A 21,072-nucleotide genomic window follows, 5' to 3' on the forward strand; every position below is an offset into this window, starting at 1 on the left:
CAGGGAAGTTTTCCAAATTAACCTAAAAAAACCCCAAGAACCCACTGAGTCTCTCTGCGTTGGCTGAGCTGAGCAAAGGTTGTCTAAAACAACTGCAACACAAAACTGCGTGGCAGCAACCATGCCTTGCGAAAGGCGATGGAAAAACAACCACCCTGGAAGGGAGGGCTTCCATTCAAGGTGATGACGGGCCGTCCTGGGCCAGCCTTTCCCTGCTGCCCCTGCCCGGATGCTTGGAATGTGCCTCCAAGTACTTGTTTGCATGGAAAGCCCATCAGGATCTTACACCTCAGCAGGTGCAGGAGCACCTCAGGAAAGGTCCCAATCCCTTCGGCCAGCAGACCTGTAGAAACAAAATAAACCTCAGCACATGGCTGGGAATAAAACACAGAGGGTGAGGGTACGGCCAGCAACTGGTGTCACCCTCTGCTAAATGCACCCCCACCAGCAGCCTCAGTCTGGCGGTTGGATGGAGGAGGACATCAGCTTGACAGCTTCAACGTGGTTTTGTCTTCTCACTGCTTCTGTGGTGGGAAACACCAGTGCTCCTTGGAGAAGTGAAGGTGGCTGCTGCATGCTAGCACCCAGCAGTCAGCCCATGTGAAATGGTTATTCATCCACTGACCTGAGTCTGCAAAGGACGGTGGGCCACTTTATTTATTCTTCTCAGAGATGTGGATTGAAGTAATGCTACTGGTGCGTACTGAGTAACGAAAAAGAGGAGATGTCAGAATCGAAGAGTAGTATTTTAAATGCAGCACTGGAGTCTTTAGAGGAAAGCAGTGAAGCAAACCAGCAAAACTTGAGTTACAAGTGTATTGCCTGCACGACCTGGGGCCACAGGGTTCAGATGGGGCCCAGCCTGCTGCTTTATGTGCCCACTGTTTTATTATGTAAAATAAAAATAAAATGGATTCCAGCAAATAATGGTAAATATTTGATGATGTAATTATGCCTTATTAATGCAATGTTCTTTCTTTTGCAAATTAAATTTTCACAGGAATTCATCACCCATTTCATTTTTATTATTTAGGCCATGAGTATGTCACAGTTGTTTGTTATGTACTTTCATAACCATTTGATTAATATTAAATGTTTAAAATAAAAACTCCATTTATATTTTAGTTATAATGGTCCTACGAAAATATTATGAATATGAGTCAGTATTTATGGCCCACATTAGTTCTTAGTACTACTTTTGATATTTTTATTGCTGTACAGGACATGCACAGTTCGTTACATATGAAAAATAGTTTAATTTTCAGGAGCTTTGTAACGATCCGTAAACCAGAGAGTTTTCCTCGCTGTGCTGCACGAGCGCTCTCCACCCTCCTGCTCCCACCACTTTTATCCTGAAGAAGGCAGACCTGAGGTTGGGACAAAGCTACTCAACCTGTGTGCCTAGAAAAGGAGATCTCCTAAAAGGCATGAATGCAGGAGTTACAAGCTTTGAAAATCCTGACAACGCAGCTCCTGTCCGCCCAAACAGAGAGATCTGGACCACGACTGGGCAGGAACTGGGCAGAGCATTAACTACCAAGAATTATCTCACGGCTCTGTAAGGCATGCCTGTTGAATGTGTTAATAAACTGACCCCTGTATGTTTGACAATTACCTGCTACAGCAATGCTCCCTGTGGCCATGACAGCGGGTGGCTGCAGCCGGCACCCTACTGCTGTGGGTTTCAGGCTCCAAAGATGCCTGGGAGGAGCCGGCTCCCCTGCGGCATCGGGAGCAGCATTAGGTTTTCTGCTCCAGTATCTCAGGCAATTTCAAGTGCTTCAGGTTTGTTTGTTTGGTTGGTTTGGTTTTGGGGTTTTTTTTTTCTTTTTAGTACTGCTGAGAAGTGCTTTGGCTTCTATTAAAAAAAAAAACACAAACCCCTCCTGAGCGCTCCCCCTGCTCTCTGCCAAAACCACTGTGAAGCAAGCAATCCCATGCAACATTTTCAGATGGATCAAAACCACCACAGTCATTACTGTGCGTGTGTGGGATGTCACTTATAAACCAGGTAGCTACGAAGGCCTTACTTTCCTTTTGCTATGCCAGCTTGGTGCTCTGTCAGCTTTGACACCATCCTTACAGACTTTAAATGTCACTGTATCTCCTACCCGCCGCAGGCAGCGCGCACAGAGCATCTTCTTCCCAGCTCCAGTTATGCTGGATTTCACTGGCATGCTCGCACGTCGCCTGCAGGAAGAAAATTGGACCCCAGGATTTGCTAAACACCCTAATGACAGCAGGAGACACGGGGCTGCAGATGGCAGCACCCATACCCACCACCACTTCCACTGCTGGAAAACGGCGGGTCCTGGCTCTCTCGGGACGACAGGGTGCAGCTAGGCTTTCCTCGCCCAGCTTCCTCCTAGCGACTTGGAAGAAGCATGCCTACTTCCAGCTTCGCTGGGCTTTCATGAGACATGGTGGACTTCTGCCACACACCTCGTGCTCATTTAAAGTGGTGCAAAGTGAATACAAAACCTGCCCTGTCTGTCCTGATGGCTTCCTATCCGCCTTGCCTTGCCACGCCTGACTAGTCGAGGCGAATTGCTGCCATGTCTGGTCCATAAAGCAGCAGTATGGTCCTCACCTGTGAGCAAGCAGCTAATGGTCTTGGACTTTAGCAAGTTAAACAGTCCTCGTAAATATTCTCCGCGCCAAGCCTGCTCCTCCGTTTCTGAAACGCTGCCAGGCAGCCATCCTAGCTCTGTGGCAGGTAACGTCCCCTGCCATTCGGAGTTTGCTTGGCAGAGCGAGCAGGCACAGCCAGCAACAAAAGGCTTGTATTCTCCTCCGTGGATGCTGAAGTGACATTTCAAACAAGCAGAGAAAATGTTCCTGAAGGTATAGAGATTTAAGTACCAGAGGTAAAAGCCACCGCCTCCCCCTGCACTGCCAGCGCTTGCTCTCAAGAGCTCATCCTGATGCTCATTTCGGTTCCCCAGGCTCCAGCAGTGTATCAGGCATGGCTTTCCACTGAACTGAAATCTCTCATTTCAGGTCATGTTTAGCAAAATATTTCCTTCCTAAGGGTTGTTCAGGAACTTTTTGGGCTGTGAGAGGACAGGCAGAGTGTGCACAGGCCTGCACATGCTGTTTTCACCCCTTCTCTCTCTCAAACACGTGCACATGCGTGCTGCCTCCACCCGTGAAGACCTCTGGAGAAGCACAGGCTGTGCGTGACCGTGACCGTTTCATTGCAGCCCGCTGTGTGCTGATAGGTCTGAAGAAGCAAATCCAGACCTCTGCGTACAGAGGCGGGGGAGCCAGGACTCCATTTCTAAGTGCCGCTGAAACCCCTGCTGAGGGTGGGGGTCCTCTCTGCTGTCAGAACAGGCTGTGCTTTGTTTCCTTCCAACGTTGCCATCTCAGAAAGCAGGAGGGGAGCAGCGCCCGGCCCCTCCATGGGGGGCTGGTGGGTGCACCCAGGCTGGCAGGGCAGGGGCACCTGGAGTGGGGTTTGTGCTCTCCGGCCCCCCGCACCGCCCTCCGCTCACTGGGCTGCCGCTTTCCATGAAGGGGAAAGCACACCGTGCTTCTCAGCCACCTTTGTAAAATAGGAAAAGGTGTCAAAGCGGGAGGCTTGATAAATTTGGTTTGAAGGGAACAGCTGCCATGCAAAATAGATGGCTGTTTGGCCCCCGGGTCCCACCTTGCACCTCTGCTAACTTGAAGGGGAGATGGTCTTCCTCCATTCAGAAACTGTGTTTCCCTTCAGCTGTTGGGCTTCAGGGTCTTTGAAAAGAACTAGAGATCTGCTATGGAAACCAGCAGCCAGAACCTGGGACAACAACTGAATGATACTGTTAAAAAGGAACTAAAAAATGTAGTAGCTTCTTACAGACTAGGAGAAAAGCATTATAAGCTAGGGCTAGACTGTGCACAGGAGCCACTGTACGATGAAAAGGAGCAGCGGGGTGAAGCCCATCAAGCCCGTTGCCGCGTATCATTCCCAAAGTGCAGAGCCCGGCCGTGCAGGGCTCTGAAGCAGCCAGTGCCATCGAGCAGCCTCCTGCAAGCTGTTTGTTTCTGGAAACTGAGATACTTCAGCTTCCAAATCATGACAGGAGAAGGTGCTTTACTTAGGGTTGAAATTGGAGCCAAAATCTATTCCTGGCAATGACTTGAAGGTCACGCACCAACAAAGAGTTCCTACCCCATCGGTATGTGCTATTAGACAGATGCTGCTGTTGCTCTTTCTCTGACAGTGACAGATTTTAGGCTTAGCATGCCACCCTTTCATGGGTGTGTTTGTTTTCTCCTCCAGTCTGCATTGCTCTCCTAATCCTTGCCCCCAACTCAAGTTTCACCCACTTGTGCCCTCCCCAAAGGGATGCAATGAGGCACAGAGAGTGCAAGTCTTTACAGTAACAGCAAACTCCTTCCTGCCTGCAGACTTGACCAGCAATGAGATGGCAATGCAACTTTGCAAGCGTGCCCTGCATGTCCTCTGGCCTTGGTATCCCTGAGGTGAGCGGCGCAGTTAACGCACAGCCCATGCACCTGTCACAGGAGGCTGGGGACAGCCCAGGGGACTCAAAAGTGGAAGCTGGTCAGCAACCCCCTGAGCTGTCTCCGTGGAGACATGTCCCCCCACCGTCCCTTCCCAGCTGGTGGGACACAGCACCACGCACTAACCCCTGGGGTGGCTGTGGGGAGCACAGCCCTGGTTTGCAGCACTAAGGGTCTGGCTCCCCTCCTTGGGTACACAGCAGAGGTCCTTTACAGGGCAAACGCCTTGCTCTTTACACTCTCTGGAGGGGTTCAGGCTCCCACAACACAGCGGTAGTTTATTACCAAATCTGGCCATTCCCCCTTGTTCTTCTCTGGAGTAAGATACCCACCATATAGAATAGAGGGGAACAAGGCTCCCAAAAGGGCTGCCCTGCTCACCCACCACCACTGCTGTAGTGCCTCTCCATCTCAAGAGGGTGATTTTTTTAAGGCAACTCTCCGCGGGTGTTTGGCATATAAGGAGACATCAGTAAGAAACGCAGCAAGCTGAGGGTTATGAATGGTGGCCATGGGATGGGCAAGTCAATCAGAGATAAATTGGGAGTGAGGAAAGAGGACCCTGATGCACTACTGATCCCCACAGACAGAGATGGATTAGAGCAAACAGTTGCCTGTATTTATAACCTTCCCAACACCCTGCTGCGCCCAAAGGAGAGGAGAGAGGAAGGATCACAAGACCCTCGCTGGCTAGGGCTTGGGAAAGGAAGTCTCTGAAATGTGAACGCTGTGAATCCCCCCCTCGGGGCTGAGATTTTCCATGGTGTCACTCCTGCTGTCACTTGCGGGGGGAGTGCTCTGGTGAGCCGATCCTTGCTCCCCAGCCCGCAGGAGAGCTTTTTGGAAGGCCAGAGAGCCAACATGAAGGGAGGCAGGGAGAGGTCTGCTCCTCTGGTCCCTGCCCCTCACCCCTGCTGCCTCCAAGGGCTGACGGAGCTAATTGATTTATTACTAGTACAGTCCTTTTCAGTGTGGGTCTGTGTTTATGTTTACTTTTAGGAGCTAGAGATGGTACAGATGGCTAATTTGTTTGTTCGGTATTGTTCTTTCTAGCTGCCTAGAGCTGTTTTTGTACTCCTGTATTTGTCATGGTTACTGCATACTCAAAATCTCAAGTGCCTCTTTTCCTATATGGCGGAAAGCTTACTGAGTATCAGCTGAAAAATCATGACTGTTTAGAAGGATTCTCTCTTCCGCCTCTTTGTCCAGCACTACCCCCCATTGCCTTTGTTTAGGTAGGGAGCTCTGGGAGGCAGAAAGCCAGCTCCAGTACAGAGGTTTCCCAGAACACTCAGAAAACACGGACAATGGGCTTTCCCCCGGCTCTGAGAGCCCCCAAAATGGGTTACCTCCCCTGCAGGTTATGGAGGAACACGGGCACGGACAACTAGTGCTGCTGGCGAGAGAAATGGTGGTGCTGGGGAGGGAAGCAGCCACATTTGATCACACAGCATAGCTGCCCGGTTGCTGCTGGTGGGAAGAGCAAGACTGCTGATTAGCATTCCCAAGAACACAATTAGGAGACAAGGCTATTTTCAGCAGCGTCCCCTCTCATGGCTTGTAAAGACACAAGCGCAAAGAAGCCTGGAGTAGGCGCTTCCTCCACCGCAGGCACTGGATGGCTTATATTAGCACAATGCTCCGAATCCCCTGTAAGTCCTCCCAGAAAGGGAGAGTAAATATAGTTTGTCAAACAGTTATCTTTAGCACACTGTCTCGTCTGCCAGCATGGATCTTTCTGCATGACCTCTTGCTAAGTCAGGGCAATTTCTCCTCATTTGCTTACGCCTGCCTGCTGCGCCATGCCCAAAGGGGAGCCAGGGCTCCCTGGGGCCAGGGGGAGAGACCGCTTCCACCCACCCCCCACCACTCACCAGCCTCTGTACGGACACAGCTGGGTTATTGACCTTTAGGCCCAGTTTTTCCCATCTGTTCTAAAAGGCAAAAAATATGAGATGGAAGTTCACACGGAAGGATGGTGAAGGGAAACAAAAGGCTCTGCTGGGGAGCCCCTCTGAGCCCCTCTGAGTCCACCCCTCTGCACCACGTTCTCTGTAATGATGGGACGGCGGTGGGAGCAGAAACATAGGGAGGTTTTGCAGTGAGCTGAAGCCAGCCCTGCATCACGCTGCTGCTTAGACAGGCAGTCTTTCCCTCCCTCAGTCTCACCTGGCCACCGCTTCCCTTGTGCACACTCACGCGCACACGCACACTCACACGCACACGCACAGTGCCCCCCCAGAGGGTCGCCTCTGCCCTGCCGGCTGCACGAGCAGCAGCGTGAGCACAAGTAGGAGGGCAGGCAGGTCCCACCTTTGGGGGTTCGCTCAGCCTGGGATGGCTGTGGCCAGCTCATGGGCTATGCTTGGGGTGCTGGCAGGGCTGGGACGCTGCAAGACGGTGAGTAAACCCTTTTGAGCTGAGAAGGGGAGGTGTGGGAGAAGGGGCTTTGCACACCAGCAGGGACCTCACCTGCTAGATGAAGAGCATCCTTTCTTTTAACAAAAACATGAGCGAAGGACTAGAGTTGACTGCAGTTTTGGTTGCCCACCAGCTGCCCTGTGACCTGGGGCACCGCAGCAGGCCAGGACCCTGCAGCCTCTGCCCCCGCAGGAGGGAGAGATCTCCCTGGGGGATGCTGCCCCACCACGGGAAGCAGCTACCTGGACAGCTTGATAGCTGCCAACAGCCAAAAAAGGCCCAACCTGTGTCACGTCATGGCTATACCTGCAAGTGAGAGGCAGAGCTCGCTTTGGGGTAAGCTGGAGCCGTACAAACACAGCAAGAGGGCAGGCAGCTCTGGCATGCCGCGTCCATGGGAGCGCTGGGTTTCACAGCAGGTCTCTGATGCCTGTCATGCGGGTAGTGACGTGCCTCCACACCAAAATCTGCACATCAGAACCACTAATTTTCAAATAAATAATTTCCTTTTTTTTTGTTTTTTAATCTCAGTGGAGTCTCATCCCTTCAGGAAACTGCCACAGGTGACTGGTGTAACACAAAGCTCAGAGACTCCGAGGTAATGAAAAGGGGGAGATTAGAGAGTTAATGGCCCCAGCTGCTACCATAAGCTTTACCATCCCTGGCTGCACTCTGAGAGGCATCATGTTGCAGCTCCTTCCCCTGTGTTGCTCCCCCGCATGGTTGGGGAACTCTCCAGAACAAGAACAACACAGTTTCCATGCCGTCTGCCAGAGCGAGAAACCCAACCATGCTCTTTCACCAGGAGGTCCCCTGCTTCCTCCTGCGCTGCCGAGCAGAGCTCTTCCGAACTCGCAGAGGCTGGATCCTCATCTCCGCTGCACTGCCGTAAATCCACAGCAGCTCCTGCACAGCCAGAGTGTTCACGGGGGAATGAGGAGTGGGGTCAGGCCTGGCGAGGTGCTGCTCATCCCGCAGGAGCTGAAGAAGGACCAGCTGTCCCGTGGGCAGGCTGCGCTCAGCAGAAATGGCAATTGCGCAGGGCGTTGCTCGGCCCTCCTTTCTCTGGTGAGGCCTTTTCCAGGGATGACGAGATGCCTTCTGATGCTTTCCCGGTTGAAGCGACGCCACCCCCTCTGCAATTCTCCCCTGCCCGGTGCACGCTGAAACACTCTGCCTCAGCTCTGTGCAACCATTAGGTGCTTTCCCCACCTCTCCCTGGTGGGAAAATGAGATGAAGAAGATCCGCCACAAGGCTCCTTCGTTCAGCACAGCTCAACTGCAGCCAGCCCTGTCTTGGTGGCCAGCCTTATTCCTGACGGGTTTCCCCACAGTCGTGATATGCGAATGTTTCCTGAGGTGCAAATGCACACGTGCAGCACAGACATGCAGCAGCCACAAAATCACTTGGGGAGCATATCCAGTGATTCAAATGAAGCTCACTGCTTCAGCTCAGTTCTCAGGCTTATTCTTTTCATTTCCTCAACTTTGAAGCCACACCTTCCACAGGCCTGACCCAGTTACGCTTGCCATGATTCCCAGCTCTGCCAGCTCCCTGTCAGGCTCAGGGGTGATGGACTATGTCGCACTACTGAAGTCCAGCCACCCCCCCCCAACCCCCATCCTGGCAGGATTTGCATCCCAGGACTCATAAAACTCTTTTCCATGAGGACACGGCTAAGGAGACAGCAACAGTAATAAATGGCTTCAAGAAGCTCTCCTAGCCCTTCTTATTTATTATAAGTGAGATGCCAGTACCAATGAGTAAAGTATTAAAATACACATGAGATTCTGCTTGGAAACATTTTTTTTTTCTCTTGGTATTCATGAATAAGGATTGTATTTCCCAGGTAAATTCTCTTGAAACAAATCATTACAATCCCTTACACATACATTTCTAAAGGTAGTTCAAATGTGAATTTTCCAACAACATTTCTTCTTCGTTTTTGAAAAGGCCAATCAAGCTTGCAGTGACAACAACAACAAGAAAACCCCTTCACTTTACTTCAAGGCCCAAGCAAATATTATGTAGAAAATGCAGACCGGTGGTTCAGTAACAGCTCAAGGCCTTCACTCCCACAGCTCTGCACTTTCCTTCTGGTTATTCTGAAAAGTAGCCAGGAGATGCCCTGCGTGGAGCCAGGAACCCTGCAATGCTGACGACAGGAACCAGCATTTTATTTCACTCGTTGACCACTCCCCGCCCCTCTCCTTCCCAATTTGTCTGAAGACATGCTTGTGAGAAAGTTCAGGACGGAGCAACTTTGCTCTGCTCAGGCCCAGATTGCTCCTTCGCTTTATCTGCACACACCAAGTGCCCTGAAAGAACCAACATTTCTTCTGAATTATTTATAGTATATGGAAATGATAATAACATAGAAATCTGCTATGATTTAATTAATTATGAATAAGTAATAACATAATGCTAGCAATACATTTAACTGAAAAACCTATTTATAATGAAATGATTTCTTATAAATAATTAGAGCAAAACCGTGTGTTGTAACTCATCATTTACATTTAAGGCCTGATTCTTCCTGCACTTCTGGTGAGACTTTACCCACAGGGACGCTCCCATGGAGCTGGGGAAGTCAATGACAGAGTTGTTGGCAGGATCGGATCCAGTTCAGGATTAGAAGGCGAAGGGATTGCAAAAGAAAAAGATCGCTTTTTCTGGTTTGTTTTTTAAGCTGACTAAGGGCCACCAATTCAATCTCTAAAAGATGAGCTTTGCTTTTTGCCTTGAGAGCAAATTCACTTTATTTTGCCTTCCTTAAGCCCATTTTAAAAGCGAATGAAACCCAGATGACACTAGCTGTATTTCATGTGTATTGCTTACCATTTGCTCTGCACCCAGTTAGCCTAAACCGCTCTTGCCCGACTCCGTACAGTCGCTCTCGGCAACATGGACCTTAATTGATACACTTGTGGGTACCACGGCAAAACCCAAAGTTTAGTTACTGAGATGTGATGAGAGGAGGGGTACCTGAAGGAGTGTGCCATGTACCATCTGAGCAAGAGGGATTAAATTCAGACCGCCATCACCAGCCTGGACCTTAGCTCAAAGGAGTGATGAGCAATTTAGCCCAGCTAGCTTCCAGCTCCCACAGTCAACAGGAAGAAGCAGGGATGGATGGCACCCAATTTAGCCTTTTTTTTTTTTTTTTTTTTTTTTAAGTAGAGACTCTCACTGCAGTCCTTTATCTCTGCTTTGAAACCGGACTGGTTTTTAACTCTGGCCAGTTGCAAACTGCTTCATGGAAGCAATACTGGGTTTTGCCTGTAAGCAGTAAAAAGAAGGGACGCTTCATTACCGTCACCTTCTTGAAAAGGAACAAAACGAAATAGGAACAGATCTTGTAGTCCTGCTTTCACCGACCTACGTCAGTTTTGCTTAGGAGAGGAACTCAAGGCAAGGTGGAAAACACACATTTCACCCAGACACCCAGCCTGGCTCCACATTCGGCAGCCTCACATGCACCCAGTACCCCTCTTTGCCTTTTGCCTTTCACATCCGAAAGAAGCCTGTGCTGGAGCAGCACCGGTACCTCTTCCTAGGGATTAAACACTGCTTTGGCTTTCCGAGGGGCTTGTGTGAAGTTCCCATGCAGGAGCTGAAAACGTGTAATGAAATTAGGCTCAGTAAAGGAAGAGAAAGCCCTCTGCCAACAAAAGTAGCCACATGCATATTGTTTTGTGGGCCAAATGTAGCCCGTGAGACAGTAGCTGACCTGCCTTGGTCACCACCAGTATGAAACGGGCAGTGCCACAGCACCTCTTTGATGCTGATCAGGAAGAGCTTAAACGAGCCCTGGGCTTGCATCCAGTGCGAAGGGCAAACATGGCCAAAACCCAGCCCTCTCTGACAGCCCCTTCCCCTGCAGGTACCTCTGAAGGTGCTCCCCAAGGAAAGCGCTGCCGGCAGCAGGGGTGCGGGGACAAGGACGAGGGGAGGCTGGCAGGGCAGGTAACCCTGTCCTTTGCAGCCAGGGAGCAGCTAAAAAGGGAGCCCGGAAGCTTGCCTACGCAAACCAGATTTATTGGTGTCGCTCCAGCGCTTCGTGGACTGTTATCCATCAAAAGCAGCACTGAAATTGGCACTCTTCGCAGAAAAGGAAGGGATCCACCCCAAAACACTAAATGTCAGGAAACTTTTGTGACACTGGATGAAGAAACACATGCTGCTGCTGCAGTTCAAAATGTTCCTGCTTGGAAGATAACCGGGAAGCAGCATTCTCAGGCCTGGCTGCTGGTCCGTACGTTCCACCGGCGCCAGGACCACACAAAACCTGCAGAGCCCTTGCTGTGAGTCCTCCCCGAGGGGTGGCTGGAGGCCAAATGACTAACTACCCACCGCTGTTCCCAGAAAGTCTCGCTACCTGGAAAACCTCACTGTTAAGAGGCGGACATCAGGAAATAACCCAATTGTGGAGGAAAGGAGCAGAAGTCAGACGTCCACCTTCGCAAGTTAATTTTAATATGATCAGAAAAAGAGGTCTGGGCAAAGACCCGTGGTAACCCAAAGCAGCAGAACCAGTGAGGTGAAATAACCATCTGGATTATAAAAATATTAATAAGGGGTATAAAGTAGTCAGTTCGCTTATGGGCACAGGTTATTTGTCCCTCCAAAGAAAAGCAGAGGGCTTACACAAATAGAAGGCTTTTCACAATATGAAAGTAATCATCAAAATAGCCATTAAAAAGCACAGCTAAAAAATGTTGCTTCATGCTGTTTATCATCGTTTGTTTCCTCCAGGAAAGCCAGAAGGTGCAGCTTAGGTGTCTAAGCAGAAATTTTGAACTATGATTAGAGTCTCTGGAATGACAAGTTAAAGCCCCAGCAGGGCCCATCCAGCCTTCTTCTTCCCAGGTGCAGGGAAGCTGATACCCAGCACCGCTACTGCATGAAGTGTTTTGTTGCCCAGAGTTGATAAAGATAGCACGGTACTTTCTGCAAGGAAAAAGAAATGCCTACCTTCTGTAATTTCTGAAGGGCGGGTTGCCCTAACTGTATTCTTATAGGGAAAATGGATTGACCCCTATTCAATCACCACCACAAAATCATAGGGAAGTTAGTGTTGGGGGGTTTTTTTAATTACTACAGTCCAAATAGGTCTGAAAGTGCAATGGGAAAAGTGGTGCTTCTGCTGGTTTGGCTTCATTGCAATGCATGAAGTAGGATCTGCAAAGGCATGAGTCAGTGTGCAGGAGCTGATTTATTTCCTGATTTTTGTGAAATGAAAGAAAGGTGATGTTCAGCATCACCTTCCCATTCAAGTCTTTCCTACAGTACCCTCATTTCTGAGGTTTCTATCAGCTGAGGGATAATGCATCTTAAAAGAGAAAATTATTTGTTCCTAGTGCTTAACAGGAGCTGAATTAAGTAAGACAAAAAATAAAGAGAGTTGTAAATAGTCTGGTCAAAATTAAATGCCTCATTTTGTTATGCAGTGGTTGCCTAACATCTGTAAGTTGTCTTACTACCAGACAGTTGGAGAATATGAGACTCCTATAAAAAAGGACTGGAAAAAACCTGGATTTCTGGTGAAAAAAAAAATAAATTAAGGGACTTTAGTTGAAAAAAAAATTGGGCCTCCTTCAGCTCATGAAGATGCAAAAGAAAGAAAACAAAACAAAAAAACCCAACCAAACCACAGGAGGGAGAAGGGGAAAGTCCAGCTTGCTTTCTTGTGCCCGTGGCCAAGTGGGTGGCAGGGTGAGCCCCCAGCCCACCGCCTGCCCACTTCCCAGCTGCCAAACAGCCGCTCCGGCCGGCAGTCGGGAACGGGAGGAGTTGTTTCCCGCTGCAAGGAAGTGACCTGGTGAACCAATAACCCCTTTCATCTCTGTTTACTCATCTTCTGTTTGTTTTTAAATGGTTGCCAGAAAAAAAAAAAAAAAAAGAAAAAAAAAGCAAAAAAAAAGCAAAATAAAAAGCATGAGGCATCTCTAGGGCAGGGTGGGGGGAGGGAGGATAAGTGTTTTGTAGTGGAAAAGGGTAAAAGAAAATGCATACTTGGCATTATTGCAGGGAACAGTGAATGCCCTCCTTCCCAGAGGCAGCGGCTGGGATGTCCCTGAAAACTGGAGGCTCCCCAGGGTTTCCCAGGGAAGTCACAGCTCTCCCCGAGGAGGGCACCCTGCCGCTCTGCTGCCTTGCAGCAAGTCCCTGGGCAGGGTGCCCCAGGGTGGGACGGGGACACCCCAGGGCTGGGGACCACGAGGGCAAGTGGCAGCAGGTCGGGGCTGGCAGAGGGGGACCCCGAGGAGGGGGCTTGGCCGGGCACTGTGCAGGCTGTGTGGAGGTGGGAGCTAAGGAGCAGGGGGTGCTTCTTGCGGTGTTTGCTGAGTCAAAGGTGATGGGATGAAGAAACACCTATTACAGCGGGAAGCTTTCATGAACTTTACCTGGCTTGTGCGTGAGTTTATTTTATAGGGTGCTTCCACTTGATGCAACATTTTGGGTTTTAGCACGTACTCTGCTATACCAATCTCTACAAAACTGTCTCGAGTGGCAGAAAGATGACTGGTTTAGAGAAATAACTGCAGAGCTATCACCCCATTTTCAGTGCACCTACGCCAACCAAGCAAGACAGACATATGGAGGCGAACATTGCACTTAGAAGATTTCTATGGGAGATGTCAGCGTTTCTTCTTTCCCAGAAGGGAGACTTCAGGAGGGCGCAGCCTTTCAAGGAGCTCAGTGATTCAAATTTGAACCCTGCACTTAGTGCTCAAAGCCCGGGGCTTGCTCTGGAGGCTGCCCGAAGGCAGTGAAAGAGTTACCTCCGGAGCGGCAGCCCGGGGGAGCCCGGGGTGATGAAGTGGCTAAGCAGGCACTCCATTCATCTGCTTCGGCACTGCCTGACCTTGGGCCATGGCAGAGGAAAGGCGTCCTGCTCCTGGGAACAAAGGGCGAGGGAAGGAGGGTGACTCAGGAGTCCTGCTGCCCTGCATGGGACCAGGGAGGGCAGCTGGGCCCTCTGCAGCACCCGCTGCACAAAGTGAATCCATGCATTGCCCAGGCCCGCCTTGTGTTTTAACGGGGGGGGGGGGGGGAAGTTTTCTTGGGGTTTTTTTTTGTTTGTTTTTTCCTTGCCTCATTATGTCTGGGAGCACAGACTTGAAGGTGTAGTTTGGACTGGACTGGACTGAACAAACAGGAGTCCACTTTGGGAAAGGGTTTTTTTTTTAAATTATTTTTCAAAAGCCACAGCTGGAGCTACCGAAATGTGAGTACGGGAGGAGGAGAAATATGAAATGCTGAGGGCTGAGCCTTTTTAAGCGGAATTATTGGATGCCTCCTGCCTGTAGCCCTGTTGTGGCAAAGCACGCGCTGTAGCAGTAGGAGTCTGGGCTACAAGCGTCTCAATTTACGACGAGCTCAGCTACTCCTAGTGCCATTAATTTCCACACGGTCCAACGTTTCTTCCTCCCGCCTGAGCAGAGGCTGTGTTCGTGCAGGGACTGCAGCTCTGCCATAACCCCCTGGACAACACACGGGGTGTCCCACGCCGCTTTGAGGGTGAATTAGACATGGGGAGCGGGTGCAACTGGCAGGGTAGGGGCCACCCTGCAGGTGAGCCGTCACCCCAGGAGGGCAAGCGGGTGGCTGGGTGTCCCCGGAGCAGCATCCCATCCCATCCCGTCCCGTCCTGTCCCACCGAGAGCGGCCGCCCCACCAGCAGGACGGATGAGCGGGGCTTGGCCCGGGCACAGAAGGAAAGGATCCAGGGGCTCTGTTGACATAACAAGCCACTAGAGAGCACTCTCAAATGTATTTATACCCTTTGCCTAAGTGCTAGTTCATAAAAACACGCGGTTGCCATGGCCTGGTTTACAGCACATCTAAAAAGAGAGCTCCCAAACATGCCAGGTTTTCTGAGGCCACTGCAAAAGTGGTCAAAGCCTCCCTTGTGCAGCGCCTTTCCCACCCCCGGGACCTGGGCGCAGGGCAGCACCCGCCAGCTCCGTGCACCCCTTCCTGCCCCGCGCTGCTGCCTGTTTACAAGTGTCAGAAACAGCATTGAAAAAAAAAAAAATTAAAAAGAATTGCACTTGGGCAACTACAGCTTTTTTGAGTTTTCTTTTCTTTATATACAAAAAAGTACAAGAAGTATTTAAAGCTCCTAGTTTCCTTACATGTAGTGCCCCAAGTGAAAAAAAAAAAAAAATAATGTAAAACCAGCAACAGGTTAATTCAGCAGCTATCAACAAAAGCACCATGCAGGTGAACTGCCAGGAAAAAATATCTTTGGGAAAAAAAGTGATGGAAGTGGATTTGAAAAAAATAATAATAATCACACATTCTTCATTAAAACACTTTTAATACTACACAAATTACAGTATCACCTTTTAAAAAGTTTAAAAAGGAATATTAACAGTAGCACTGTTGTAGCTAAAGCACTTCAAAATAATTTAAAAAAAAAAAAAAAGAAAAAAGCTTGTAGCCCAGGAAGTAGTAAACTGGTATTAAGGGAGAATCCACCAGAGTGTTATTGTAACTCAGTAAAGCAACAAAAAGGAAAAAAGCAACATTGAATGTGAGAAAAATAGCTATGTACGAACACCCTCAGATTTTAACTTTTTTCCTTTTTTTTTTTTTTTTTTGGTTTCCTTTTGCAGTTCTGAAGTTTTGTGGTGCAATTAGACTTGGCCAGGGTCTGGGGGGGGGCTGAACATCAGCCGAGCGAGTGTAGCCACCACGAGCCATTTCTTTTCCAGCTATGTTATTCCCAGGCCACTGTCTGGCATGGCCGGCCCGGGAGTCTCCATCCTCTCCAGGGGTCCCAGAGCTGGGGCAGTGGGGCAGCCGGCAGGGAGGAGGAGGAGGAAGGTGCGCTTCCTTCAGGCGCGTGGCCTGAGGACCGGCCTCTCTGCCCAGTCACACCAACATCCCTCTGCCCCAAAACAAGGGTACGCTTTGTCAGGAGCAGGTGTCCCCCTCGGCAGGCTCAGAGCTGGGCCACCTGATAACACAAAAGGGGGGGCCTTTTTAGGAAGGCTTTGGGGTTTCAGTTTTGCTTTTTTTTAAGAGTAGGGATACCACCCTAATCAAAAACATGAGCTTCCTCCCACGTGAGGTATTATGCCAAGCAACTTTGAAGAACTTGTTACCATCTATCAGCTCAAAATCCATTTTTTTTAATAAAGTGCCTAAATACACATTTACACAGATCATAGTGGTTCCAAAGAATCCTTTACAGTTGGTTTTTTATATATAGGTATATATATATAGGTATATATATATAATGTGCGTTTTCTTCAAATTGGCTAAATGTGTTTACATAAGACACCAATCTTGACTATAGGTATAAGTCTTAAAGCGTAATATTGACTCAATGAATTTGTTTATCATGCAAGTCTTATCTAATATTACATTGACCTGTAATATGGAACACAATGTAGTGGGTGTGCTCATTAAACACTTCATAAAAAATTACTGTGCATGTGCAGTTCTGATCTTCAAATACTAATAATGACCATTTCTTTAAAAAAAAAAAAAAAGAAAAAAGTAGTCTTCCAAAAAAGATCTACTCTGCATTAAATTGCAGTCTGAACATTATCACAATAAGAACAGTTGACTAAAAAGCACCCAAAATTCCTCAAATTATAGTCAGCTGAACAGATTTTTCCTCCTCCTCCTCTTCCGATACCAAAAGTGTTTATTAGCCCGTCCCCGGGAAGGGACAACCTCGCCACCCTTTTGCTCAGAAACAACCGCTTATAACTGAGTTATAAACACCTCAAAAGAAGGGCTCGTACAGCTGCAGTGTTGCCAACGAACTATAAACAGCACAAAAACATCACTATAAGACTCGAACTATTTCTAGTAACCAATGATTTATTGATTTTAGAAGTCTGCTTGGTGATGCAGAAGCGTGATCAAAAGAAGTGGCTTTACAAAAGAGTTCTCCAAAGTAGCTTAAAAGGCAGGGCCAGGGCCATTATGAGCAGCCCTAATTGCTTTCATTTCAACCAGTTTATATTTTCATTTTCAAAGAATAGCAGTAGGTTTGTTTCAAGCACACGTAATAAGGAAATTACAGGTTTCCTCCACCCACATTTGGGCTGTCACTGATATGCCCACGGGCAATCTGGCAGAGCCTCAGTCACCGCTGTCACTGTACCACACCGTACCTGCCACTACTTGGAAATACCGTGTTGGTGATAGTAACAATAGCAACAGCACTAGAGGTGACTGATAAGCAAACTCAAAGTCCACCTGTGCTATCTGAAAATTAAAGTAAAATTTTTTAAAAAGTAACAATAATCAGTCTCTCCCCCACCTCCCCAGCTTTGTCCAAAGACACAAAAGCCCCAGAAGTGACGCTGAAGACCTTCAGAGATGGCAGTGCTACGGTGGCGCCTTTGACAATCGTATAATTAAGGTCGTTATCAAAATTCCACGTTATGGTAGGTAATTGGTAAATAAATGCAGTTTTGTAATCTTACAACTGATCACGTGAACTGCGGTCAACTTTGCCTTAAAAAAAAAAAAAAACCAACAAAAAAAAACAACCGCCAAACCAAAACCAAACAAACCCAGAAATCCCTAACTCAACAGCGCCTCTCGGACACCTCTCCACATCCTATGCTGAAGGAGAAACGCAGAGGAATTTGGGACTGGATCTGGCAGATCTGCCATCGCAACCCGTGCCACGCGTTTCTGGGAGAAAGCCCTCCTGCTCCCTAAGCTCGCCGGGCTGGTGGGATGGTGAAGGGCATCCCCGCCTTGGCTAGCCACTCTTCTCCCCAACCGCCTCAGACCAAGCCTGCATGCCACCAGCTCTACAGGACAGGGGCCAGGAATAAGGAATCACAGACAGTAAGGCAATCTTTACAATGTCAGAAAGTGTATTTGGCATTTAAAAAAAAAAAAAAAAGAAAAAGAAAAAAAAAAAGAAACAAGTGCATACAAATACAGCTAGAAGCATTTCTTGTTTGCCAAGTGCTCTCTAAAAAAAGCAGCGCAAGTCACAGCCTACATTGAACAGTAACTGTCACCAGGGAAGCACAACAAATAGTTGCTATAACAAAAGGGAAAAAAGAAAAAAGAAAAAAACAAAACAAAAAGGAGAAGAATTAGAAGAAATGCCTTTATAATAAGTACATACCTTTTGTCTTCAAAAAATATAGAAACACAATGTATTCAAAAAAATCAAAATTATACAGCCATGTTTATGAAGTCTACATTTCCCTTGTCTTGGAGATATATATATATTTATATATATATATTTATAGATATATACAGAATTCGAGCAGTTCGAGTTCAAGGTGACGTCGGGCGGCGAGAGCGGGCAAGTCACGAGTCCCTCTCCTTTTTCACTTTCACATCTCCGGCCAGGATGGTGGCGATCTCCCCTTGCATGAAGGCCCAGGGGACGTTGGAGCCGACCAGGGGGCACTTCTCCCCGCTGGGACAATACACCTCCCCGCTGGCTCCCTGCTGCTTGATGCTCTGCCGGGAGCAGGGGAAGCAGAACTTGTGGGAGGGGACGGAGGGGCACTGCACGAAGTGGGTGTCTTCCAGGCGCTCGTGGCAGAGGGTACAACACAACGGGACGCTGGCGGCGAGGGACGAGTCCGGCAGGCTGGCGGGGTGGACGGGCTCCAGCCCGCCCGCCGCGTTGGCCCCCTGGCCCGGCACCTCCCTGCCGGGGCCCAGCCTTCTTTGGTTCATGGCGGAGGGCGAGGGGGGGCTGCTGCTGTTCCTCCGCGTGGTGGAGTGGACCTGGTTGGCGTCTTTGGAGGCGTGGTTGCCCCCGGCATTGTCCGCCACCAAAATGAGGGCGGCCATGGGGGACTGGCCGTTCTGGGCCGCCTCGGGCGGCGTGGTCCGGTTGGAGTGGGGCGAGGCGGTGGGCGGCGGGGGCGACATGAAGGGGGTGGCCGTCAGCGGCAGCTTCATCCCTTCCGACGAGGTGGGCAGCCACGGCTGCGCCTCGCCGTTGATCTTCGGGGGTCCCGCCTCGCCCTCCGGCTCGGGGGAAGGCTTCCTCTTCCGGGCGGCCCGGGCCCCTGCAGAAGCGGAGGGGAGGGAGGAGGGTGAGAAGGCAGCGCAATCGCAACGCACCCCCGAGCACGGGGGTCACCGCCGTGCAATCGCAGAAACGGGTGGCCGCGGCCACCCAGGCCGTCGGGCCGCCGTCTCGGGGGCCCGAAGCCGCCCGGGATCCTCGGCCCTGCATCCCGGGAGAGGACACCCCCCCCTCCCCCGGCCCTGCCCTGCCCTCCCCTCCGCTGCCCAGCCCTGCCCGCCGCCCCCCGGCCCGCCGGTCCCAGCCGCCTCACCTGGCTTGGCCACGGCGCCGTTGGTCTCGTAGCCCATCAGCCTGCCGCCCGCCATGCCCGGCTCCTTCTTGAACTTGCTGTCGAAGGGGGGCACGGCGTGGCCGCCGTGCTGGTGCAGGGCCAGCAACGTGTCCCGCACCGTCTTGGGCTTGGCCAGCCACTCCTGCTCGCCGCCCGCTCGGCCCTTGCCCTCGGCGCCCAGCTCCGCCGCCGCCGCCGCCGGCAGGCTCTCGGCCGAGCCCCGCTTCTCCTTGGCGCCGCCGTCGTGCTCCCCCGCCGCGCTGCCGCCGCCGCCCGAGGAGGAGGAGGAGACGGAGCCGGGGCGCTTGTGCCCCAGCTCGCCGGGCTGCCCCGCCGCCTGTCCCGCCGCTTGCGCCGCCGCCGTCGGCTGCTGGGGGACGGGCACGGCCATCGGGGCGGGCGCGGCGGAGATGGCGGCCAGCGAGGCGGCGGCGGCAGCGGCGGCGCGGCTGCCCAGGCCGCCGATGGCGGCGGGGAGCCCGGCGCCGTTCACCAGCGGCACCAGGGTGGGGGGCACGGCGTGCGTCCGCCGCGGGTTGGGACTCTGCCGGTTGAGCTCGGGCGGGTCCTCGGGCTTGGGGAAGCCGTTGGGCACCAGGATGCCGTTGACCTGCCGGCCGCCGCCGTACTCGGCGCCCAGGCGGGGCGGCGGCCGCTCGGCCGCCAGCGGGTAGCGCTCCAGGGGCTGCGGCGGGGGCCGCGCCGCCGCCTCCGCCGCCGCGGGGTGGCCGAGCTGCTGCTGCTGCGCCAGGAGCTCCTTGGCGGAGAGCGGCGGCTGCTTGGCGTGGGGCGGCGGCGGGGCCCGGCCCTCGGGGAAGCAGCCGTGCGCCCGCTTCAGCTGCCGCGCCGTGTCGATGACGAACTCCACGCGGTCGGCGCCCTCGTAGTTGACGCAGCCCCGGCAGACGGGCTCGGTGAAGTCCCAGATCATGGCCCAGGGCATGCGGGGCAGGTCGCACAGGTAGCACGACTGCCTGCGGGAAGCAGCCGCCACCGCCGCCGACGACATGTCCCGGCCCCGGGGCAGCGGCGAGCGCCCCCCGCTCCGGCTCCGGCCGCCGCCTCCTCCGCCCCTCGCCACCGGAGTCCCGACGGGGAGGCTCGGGCGCCGCGGCCGCAGCGGGACCGTCCGCCGGGCCCCCTCCCCCTCGCCTTCCTCTTCCGTGCGCTGAAGCGGGGCGCGGCGGGCGCCCCGGCAGGCAGAGCCGCTGCGGGGGACGCCGCTCCCCTCGCCGTCTCCGCCGGCGGCGCTCACAGGGCGGCGGGGACGCGCATCTCCGCGGCGCGGCTGGCGCAGGGCTGCGGCCGCTGCCGCCCGCACGGCTCCCCCGCTCGTTGGCTACTACGGGGCGGCGCGGGGCGGCGGGGGCCGGCGCGGCGCGGCGGGGCGGGCGGGGCGGGGACTGCCGCGGGGGCCGGGGCCGGGGCCGGGGCTGGGGCTGGCGGCGGCGCCGTGCCGTGCCGGGCTCCAGCCGCCACCGCCGCCTCTGCGCGCCGCCGCCTCGATTCTTCGACAGTGCCGGCCGCGCCTGCGCGGTGGGCGCCCCCGCCCCGCCGCCGCCGCCGCGATCCCGGCCCCGGCCCCTGCCCGCGCCACCGGCGCCGGGGGTTCCTCCTGCCGCCGGGGGGCCGCCGCCCCCCGCCCCGTCTCGTCTTCGGGGGGGGGGGGGCTGTGGGAGCGGAGAGGTGCCAGGCGAGGGGCGGGGGTGCGCTGCGGCTCCCTCCTTCTTTTCTGTTTTTATTTTTATTATTGTTTTCATTCGTTTCCTGCGCCGCCGAGGAGTTTTGCCGAACCCCGCCACCCGTGGACGCAGAGATGCGCGG

At 52.3% G+C, this 21,072-nt stretch overlaps 1 protein-coding gene across 1 annotated transcript; it reads right to left on the bottom strand.

Annotated features, from left to right (window-relative positions):
- Window positions 1–18,018: 18,018 nt before the first annotated feature.
- IRF2BP2 (interferon regulatory factor 2 binding protein 2) lies at window positions 18,019–20,415 on the bottom strand. The gene is made up of 2 exons (XM_075748709.1): window positions 19,228–20,415; window positions 18,019–18,954 (listed from the first exon to the last, which is right to left on the bottom strand). The coding sequence occupies exons 1-2, from the start codon at window positions 20,255–20,257 to the stop codon at window positions 18,239–18,241; spliced, it is 1,746 nt and encodes a 581-aa protein (XP_075604824.1). The 5' UTR covers window positions 20,258–20,415; the 3' UTR covers window positions 18,019–18,238.
- Window positions 20,416–21,072: the final 657 nt, after the last annotated feature.

The sequence above is a fragment of the Balearica regulorum genome, chromosome 3, assembly GCF_011004875.1.
Source record: "Balearica regulorum gibbericeps isolate bBalReg1 chromosome 3, bBalReg1.pri, whole genome shotgun sequence".
Classification (NCBI taxonomy): Eukaryota; Metazoa; Chordata; class Aves; order Gruiformes; family Gruidae; genus Balearica; species Balearica regulorum.

Bases quoted from the DNA above. Each gene is read 5' to 3' on its own strand.
- IRF2BP2 (XM_075748709.1), bottom strand. From the start codon at position 20,257: ATGTCGTCGGCGGCGGTGGCGGCTGCTTCCCGCAGGCAGTCGTGCTAC. The intron at 18,955-19,227 runs GTGAGGCGGCTG...CCGCTTCTGCAG, and splicing joins CGGCGCCGTGGCCAAGCCAG to GGGCCCGGGCCGCCCGGAAG.